The 8899-nt window shown below is 36.7% G+C and overlaps 1 protein-coding gene across 2 annotated transcripts in view; it reads right to left on the bottom strand.

Annotated features, from left to right (window-relative positions):
- Window positions 1-536: 536 nt before the first annotated feature.
- The window catches only part of LOC131426914 (protein Wnt-1-like), a 69242-nt gene continuing 60879 nt past the window's right edge, over window positions 537-8899 (bottom strand). For both annotated transcript variants that reach the window (XM_058589676.1, XM_058589677.1), the window contains 5 exons: window positions 2341-2461; window positions 2019-2281; window positions 1774-1920; window positions 1592-1713; window positions 537-1508 (listed from right to left, as the gene is read on the bottom strand). In XM_058589676.1, coding sequence (XP_058445659.1) covers window positions 1307-1508; window positions 1592-1713; window positions 1774-1920; window positions 2019-2281; window positions 2341-2461 — 855 coding nt within the window. In that variant the 3' untranslated portion in view covers window positions 537-1306. The remainder of the gene's footprint in view (window positions 1509-1591; window positions 1714-1773; window positions 1921-2018; window positions 2282-2340; window positions 2462-8899) is intronic.

The raw sequence follows: 8899 nt of genomic DNA, 5'->3' as shown, positions 1-8899 counted from the left end.
TATTAACGTTAAAAATTATGACGAAAAAAGGTTACGCGGTTATTTTTGAAATTTTTAATTGACACCCGGCCCCGAATAGCGAAGAGTGAGGCATTTTTAATGCCAAAAATATAAAACTTACTGGTGACGCAAATTCACATATCGCTCAATTCATAACAAGCTAATTCGCAAATGACTTAATTTCACAAGAACGATATGTGATGATTCAATTGTGAAAATGAGTCATTTTCGACGCTCGAATGTTTCGATGTCAGAAGATGCAAATTTACTTGATTTTATGTAGGTGTGTAATTAAGATTTGCAATTAGTTTTTTCAGTTTTGTTATGCGATAAAAACAAACTATTGTTTGACTTACTATTCATTCACATGCAGTCCAATCAAGGGTTTATCCGTATGACATGTAGATATGGCGTTCACGTTTCATTGAAATCTCCTTCGGTGATTTATTGTAGCCAAGCACTACGCTAGTGGGGAAATTTATTGGACAATTTGTCACCAGTGACTTGTACTCGCGTGAAAGAAACGAACCACGACGTGGTGGTGTACGACGATTACAGGCCGGTCAGCTTTATTTCTTACTTTTATTCATTGATTTCAATTTAATACTTATATAAATGGTTTGTTTTACACAACGATCATTTGATTTATACAGGATGGCTAAATATTACTTTGGATTCAATTTACGAGAGAGTACTTTCAGTGAGATTTGTGTGGGTTGATTTCTTCTATTGATGATTTTTTTTTTCGTTTAGAGAAATAGAACACTATCTTCTATTCGTTTGGCTATTGGCATAATTGGCTGTCTTAACATCTACTTCTAAGCAAAAGGCTTATCGATAAAGACTTTTGCTAAGTTACTAAATAAAGACAATACTACAAAACCAAAGAAATCACAGAATGCAAATATGCTCTTACCGTAAAGTGGGTATAAAAATACTGGAAACATTTAGACTTTCGTTGTTTGTTTTCGTTTATCATTTAAAAATGATGTATTATAACAAGCGATCAGCACATTTGTCATGGATGCAAATTTGATCTGTTTGTTTTGTTATATCGTTTAAATAACACAATGGCATGCGGAATCTAGAGAGAAAACATCCTCTAGACTGACTTACATTATTGTTTAAATATTTTTCAAAAATATACAAAAGTTCGACACAAATGATGTGATTAAAATGTGCAAAATGGCTTTTTGGTGAGAATATTTCCTCTAGTCGCAAATGGCAATAATATACACTGATCAATAGTTTTCTTGGCTGCGTCTCTGCATTCACATTGTATATAGCGGGGCATAATCGATTGTTCTTAGTTGCATATGTACTCGTCCTTACGGACACTGCAGGTGTCACACTTGACCGAGCAGCACCAGACGAACTTACAGTTGCACTTTTCTTCCACATTGCGGATCCTCGTCTGGTAGCCGCGACCACAGCAAAGTAACCGGCAGCCTTCGATGCCATAGGATGTCCGGTTACAGAACCGTCCTCGAGTACCGAATATTCCGAAACTTTAAAATATAAAACAGTGCAAATTAATTCGAGTTAAGAAATGGAGAAAATTGTAGAACGCGAATCGGAACATGAAACGAACCTTTCATTCTCTTCACAATAGTCAGGTGAATCGGCAATGTACACAAGATCAGATTTATTAACCTTTTTGTATTGTGAGTCCTTCCGTTTAAGCTTTTTGATGATGCCCTTATTTTCAACCGGCTGTCAAGAATGAAAATGTTAAAAAAAAGTCGTAACGTTTGTGTTTATTGTGGATCTCACTTTGACTAGAGCGGCAGCATCAAACATGGAGCCTAGCGTTTCGGCCATCAGTTTCATCGGAGGTAACCGTCGCCAGCAAACTCGCGTCGTACACGAGCCGGACATTCCGTGGCATTTGCACACTTTTTGCATTTTACCTCGTAAAGTCTGTGAAAGTGGTTCCGGTTAAAATAATTGAAAATATCCGTTGATCGTATTTTATAAAAAAATTATAAATAAATAAAAAATGATGTAAACTTACTTACTCTTCGAGCAGCCTCGTTGTTATGCAAGTTCATCAAGCCAAAACTGGAGGAACGATCTTCCTGTGGATCGACAAACTGACGCGCCTGTTTTATGCCGTAGTTTACGTCCTCCGAACATCCACCCCAAGTCCACTTGCTGTGCTTTTTGCGCTGTATGTGGTCACAGGTGCACATTGTCAGTTCGCCCTTGGTGCAGTACCTAGTGATGGTCCACGCCAACGAAGCCGAATTTATTGCGCTGAGATAAGCGGTTTCGCGATTACCTACAAACATGCAGTGTAACATATTTTAAACCATAATACTATAATGAAACGTGCAGTACCTTTATCATCGAAATTTCCGTAAAATAGTTCGGATCCCCGCTTAACTGAACAGTTCCATCTGCTGTTTTGGAAGTAATTTTGACACTCATATTTGGCAATATTCGCCGCATTGACGATAACCTAGAAGAATTTCGAATTACTTTTACTCTATATTTTTCCAAAATTTTAAGCATTGATATGAATTCAAAATTTATTGTATTAGCTGTTCAATATTTGTGACACGTGTTTATTGGATCGTTGGGGAAAATGATGAATTTTGCATAACACTTTAATTATGATTGATAACTCATCCAAAAATCGTTATATGTATGATATATGAAAGCTAAACTAGAAGCAAAATGCCACGCTTAAGGGTCTACCAAATTTATAAGTTATAAGTATTATACAAATTATTAATTTCAGTCTTCTCGAACAATCGTGGGAAATTACGAATCAGTTCGCAAATGTAGACAATTTGAAAAAAAAAACATTCATTCATGATTTCGTAATTAGAAAACTTAAGTTTTCTAGTTCTAGATGCATAATTTATGTCAGTTTAAATCTGGATTTTATAACAAGAAAAACTGGCAGCCCCAGTAGTGTTTTACTCGTGTTTCAAATATAGAGAAAATAAAACGGCATCGTATCCCAGTTTGAAATTTGGCAGAAGAACTGTTCGAATAAATAAAACTAAAACGGCTTGCTGAAGATACGTTTGTTCTAGTTTTAGTTCTATTATAGATCGCCCATATAAAACTTCCAACTGATGAAATTGCTCTAAGGTTTTAATGAAAAATATACATAAATAATCGAAGTCATTTTTTAAGGGCCGCAGTTTTCTACCGGTCAAGTTTTGCAAAGTAACATGGCATATTGGCGATAAAATCACATTTATGTCGTTTTCGCTTGATGCCAAATCTAACCCAATTTTCACTCTAACTGCTGTCAAACCGTTAGTTTGAAGCTAGTTTTGAACCTAGATTTAATATCGTTGAACTGAAAACCGCGTCTGTTTCAAATCTGGCTTTCATATCAGGTTTGCTCAGATCCCCGTTGCTAAGTGCGAAACCAACACAGTTTCGTTAGAAGTGTTTGTTTGATGAAACTAGCCTGGTCCAGTTTCAGTTTTCTCAATCAAAAACGACATTAAAAGCTTGTTTTAATCCCTCTAGTTCAAAAGCCCAATTTTACGTTCTTAATTGATAACACGTTAAAAATGTGATTTTCGAGGTACAGTGTCTTCAGCGAAGCTGCTCAGAACAATAGGCGACATCTTTTAAAAAATAATTTATGTAATGAATCCCCCTAAAAGTAAAAATATTACTTTAGCTCATACAGGCTAGGTAGCTTCGATAATGTTGCGCAGAAAATCATTTCAAACAAATTTGCAAAAGGTACTATTCCCGTAACTTAAGCAGATTTCTGTATTTTCCTAAAAGGGTTTCCTAAACCCCTTTTGTAAGAAAACTTAAATATGTATAATCTTCTAGGCGTTTTACATGCTATACAAAGTTTTTCGTCATTGAAACTACGCAACCTTCTCGAATATACTATGCCGCTATCATTTCAGTTTAATGTAACAGAGTCATTTTTCTTGTTTTTTCTACATAATTCTAACTTGTCTGTCATCAAAAGGCGAAGAAAGGTGCAAAGCTTCTTCAAAAGAGCTTTCATACCGAGATTGAATTACTCGTCTGCGATTGTCTGCAAGCGAGATATGTTGTTTTCAAATATCCTTGTCCTTGATATTTACAATGATTAGGTTCATTGTGTATTGTACCATGGTAACTGTCACAATAAATGATTTTTGTTTTTCGCAGCGAAGTCTATAAATAGAAAAGTTTTGCAACTGTTTTGTAATCACTGTAGAAAAAAGCAATCATCAAATCGAATTACGTTATTTCATCTTCTGGTAGAGAAAATTTATGTTTAATTTTTACGTTTTGCTATAAAAACTGGTTTTAGGAGACACTTTTCAGAAAATACTTTACATAAAGAATTCTACTTAATTTACGGAAATAGTATTTTTCTCTTCGAAATGACTTTGTCGAAGTTACTTAGCCTCTAGGTTAACCGTATGTTTAAATAATATTTTTGTCTTACTTTCAGGGGTACTAATAACATAAATAAAATTTGCAAAAGATGGCAACCATCAAATCTCCAGTAAATATGTCTTTCTTTTTGCAGTATAATAAGAAATTGAGGCAAGTTAAATTTTACTACTGTATACGGTACCGGAACAGCCAAGTAATTTTATATGGCCTTGAACTAACCAGATCTACACATTATATCAGTTTCGAAGATTTTTTACGTATTTTTCATCGTCGTTTGAAATGAAGGCTTAAAATTTTTGAAGCTCTTCACCCTACAATTTCGGAATCTAAAGTCAGATTCGTTTAAAATGCCCTAGCAAACTTCGGGACCTTGAAATCTTTGATTCAGTGCTAAGTTTGCCAAAACCATCCCTGAGAAATCTGTCATACTGTCCCAGAAAGTATGGACGCAAATCGTTGTAAATAATTCACAAGTGTTAGATATTCAAATATTACTCGATATACTGATAATATTAGACTACAACAACAGAATATTATTCTCAACATTTGCTACTTAGCCATTGTAGACTAGCTGGCGCACCTTCTTGCCAAACGTTCCTTATTAAATTCCGTACAGACTTCTTGGCGACAAGTTTTGACACTTTTTTCCAATCTTTTTCGAACTGTTGAATGGTTTCGGCTGTCGAGACATGTTTCCTAAGATGTGCCTTTGTTAATGCCCAAAATTCCTCAATTGGTCGAAGTTGTGGACAATTTGGTGGATTCATGTCTTTGGGACGAAAGTGACATTTTTGGTAGTATACCATTCTACCGTTGATTTCGAGTAGTGGCAAGAAGCAAGATCTGGCCAGAAGACAACAGGATCCTTGTGGCTTCGAATCATGGGTAGAAGTCGTTTTTGTAAACATTCCTTGATGTATATTTTGCTGTTCATTGAAGCAGTGGTGATGAAGGGTTTCGAAATCTTACCGCAGCTACAAATTGCTTGCCAGACTTTCTTACCAAATTTTTTGACATCAATCGATGTCTCGCACTGGTTCAACACTTGCCCTTCTCTCACCGTATAATATTGTGGTCCCGGCAAGGATTAGTAATCGAGTTTCACGTAGGTTTCGTCGTCCATGCAGTCGATTATGCAGTTCAAATTTCCAACAAGAATCGTATTGTACAGCTTTAGAACCCTCGGCCTGATCGACGCTTCTTGTTTCGGACTACGTTTTGGTTGTTTCTGCTTCTTATAGGTTCGAAGATTCAAACGTTCTTTAGCATGAAGAACATTTGACTTCGAAGTGTCCACTTTTTTGGCCGATAAAGTTTCATAGTAATCTATTAGACCATATGACCTTTTATTTAGGTCGAAGTTTGTGGTAATCGGTTCCGCTATTCCTGAGAAAGCAAAATTAGTTCCGTTTTCATTAAGTTTTTGACCATTGTCTCCGGTACTCCGGTACTTGCTATAGTTTTGATCAAAGTTTCGCGGAGTTTATTCGTTCTCGGTATTCTAAATAACGGCCGGAGTTTTTTTTGCATTCTACTACTTACAGTTCCGAAACTAGAACTCGGATCTGATTTTAATCTTGTAGCAATCTGTGGGATTTAAGAATTTTGATATGAATCTATGTTGCCGAACATCTGCTGAATCGTCTTCGATAAATTGAAATAAGGTCCCTTTTTGAGCTTTCAATCACTATTTTCGGTACTTTCCGGAATCGGAATCGGCAACCTGTACTGTCCAAATGAGTTTGTTCGATCGTCAGCTAGTAAAATTTGAAAAGTAGAATATTTTGCTTACCATTTTTGAAAAATCCACTTCTTTTTCCATGACTACGTCTAAAAAAATGCTTTTGAAATAAAAATACTGAAATTTCTAAGAAATCCAAGGACTTTTCACTTGAAACTATTGTTTGTGAATTCGGTCCTGCCATCTCCGAGACACGTTAGTAAGCATTTTTTCATATTACTTGCACTTATCACCTTGTTACACTGGAATTGGAAGCTGAATCCGAATTAAATTTGTATAGGACCACAAGACCTTTCATTTGAATCAAAGTTGTTTCGTTATTCGTTTGAAACTGCATATTTTTACAATCTTTTAGTTCCCTGGACTAAAGTGAAAAGAATTCCCATAAGAGAGCTCCACATCGATGGAAACGAGTAGTAGTCTGATGACATAAAATCTGAACTGGTAACTGTAGTGGTAATTCGGAGCGATAGACTTTCCCACCTAGTATTATCTAAATAGTATTTGACCGAAGCAGTAACATTCGACAAATTCTTCTTCGATTTTGAAATAATTTACATCCATGCAAATTCGAGTTAGTTTGAGAAGTACGATTGTAGTCCAACAAAACGGGAGCAAACATTATCATTTTTCATTTGTCTTTATTTCAAATCAATTCCAATCACAAAATAAAGACTATTGATGATTTCAAAATGGCATTCGGCGAAATGACTTTCGGTGAAATGGTTTTCGGCGAAATGACCCCGATTCGTGGAATGATAACCGCGGAGTACGATTTGCTGTGTATACGAAACGGGTCATCGGAATTCGCATGCATAAATATTACACATTACAACATATTTTTTGTTTAGTGAGCTGGGAGTAGGTTACACCCACACGTACACACAGGTAAACTACAGTATGATAGCTATAATATTCCTTAAACAATCGTAAAATATCAATAAATATTAAAAAATAAAAAATAAATGATGAGGTGAGCATTTTATTTTGGTTATCAGTGTGTATACCGAAGGGGTTTTCATGAGCAAACGATAGATCCAGTGGTATTTTTCGACAAACGACTCTTATTCTCCTTTTGTCAGCTTTCCACCAACTGACGAATACGACGTCAAAAGAACTGTTCATTTTTTGTAGCGATCCAGTCGAGAAGTCATTTTTCCACATCTTCGCAATAAGTGAAGTGAAGCTGTTCAGCAAGTGTGTTCTCATTGAAGAAAAAATGATGATCATGAAGAATCAAATCTTGGGAGTATGGTATATATATGGGGTAAAAATTTTCATCTGAGTTCAGAAATAATGTTTTTGACCGCTTTCGATGTGTGCGAATGCGTTGTCGAGCTGCAAAATGATTTTTTCATGTCTTATCATTTTTCGAGTAATGCTTGATTCAATCTCATCATTTGCTGTCGGTAACGATTAGTGTTCACAGTTTCGCTTGGTTCCTATTACAAGGCACTTTTTTTATCCCACAAACTATTCAGCATCGTTTTCTCTCCGGAAAGATTAGGTTTTGCAGTTGATATCAATGGTTGGTCAGGACCAACCCATTATCCTCTGCGCTTGGAATTCTCAAAATCAATTCATTTCTAATTTTCCGGTGAACGTTCCGGCGCAGAAATCCCTTTTTTTCTCGCAGAGAAACAAAACAAATCATTCACGTTTTTCGCTGTTACTGCAATCCATCATTCAGCTCATGCTATGTTTATGCTTTGGTATTACATTCCTGTAGTGGAATTTGACCTTCTGTTTCAACAGACTTCGCAGCCGATTCAGAGTGTACAGAACCATTGCATGGCTAGTGCAACGATTCTACTGACACTACAAATCCTTCCAGGTCGGGGCTCGAACATACTACAACTGGTTTGTAAGACCAGCGCCCTATGCATTGAACCGCCAACCCGGGACAAGCTCATTCAGCTCATGAGGAGCCCATTTTTCCACTTTATGAACCCTTTCCATCCCGTGTAGACGATCAGAAATTGTTCGGCGATTAGAGTTTAACTTCTCTACCATTTGTTTTTTGATTTTGGGTATTTTTTTTCAATTATATAATTTATTAAGGCACACTGCTTAAGCTCTAAGATGCCAAGGGCTTTTTCTAATTTTAATTAACAAATAACTTAAAACTAGGATAGTATATTAAGATAATGTAATGACTTTGGCAGATCCCGCCTTCAGCTGGCAATCGGCACCGGCCGGCGTACTGAATGTAACACGTTGGTAAGTATCTTGGTATTAGCCGCTTTTTTCTGTCCGTGTGGGTTCGCGGGGAACCCCCCCAGGCTTCGAATACCAGGCGGGTGGCCCATATTCATCTCATAGACTACAGCGGCCGTCCGTGGGCAATGATGATGATGTTACGGAGGAAAATGAAAAAAAAAATATACAGAGAAGTAAATATTACGGAGAACAGAGTAAAAAGGGGATATGGGAACAAAATGACTAAGAACGACAAAGATCTAATTAGTTGACATCGAGATGGTGAAAAAACGTGGGAGGGGGAAGCAGAAAATTTAGTGACAGCAGAAAGATCTTGTTAGTTCCAATGAAGATGGTGGACAGACGAGGGATGGGGAGATTCGGGCGGATGTTAGTGTCGAACCTGTGGGTGGAGTTTCTTCTTAGCATCAGTCGAGGAACAGGGGTAACTAACGCAGATTACACTTGTATATTAATGTGTTTAAGGAATTTATATATGAGCAACATATATGAAATATCCCGACTCGCCAACACATCTCGAACCGGAACATCAGGTGGTCTACTTCGGGCCCTGAGGGAGTCCTT

The sequence above is a fragment of the Malaya genurostris genome, chromosome 2, assembly GCF_030247185.1.
Source record: "Malaya genurostris strain Urasoe2022 chromosome 2, Malgen_1.1, whole genome shotgun sequence".
NCBI classification, from domain to species: Eukaryota; Metazoa; Arthropoda; class Insecta; order Diptera; family Culicidae; genus Malaya; species Malaya genurostris.
The sequence above is the reverse complement of the archived record's forward strand: the minus strand, read 5'-3'. Positions and strand labels throughout refer to the sequence as shown.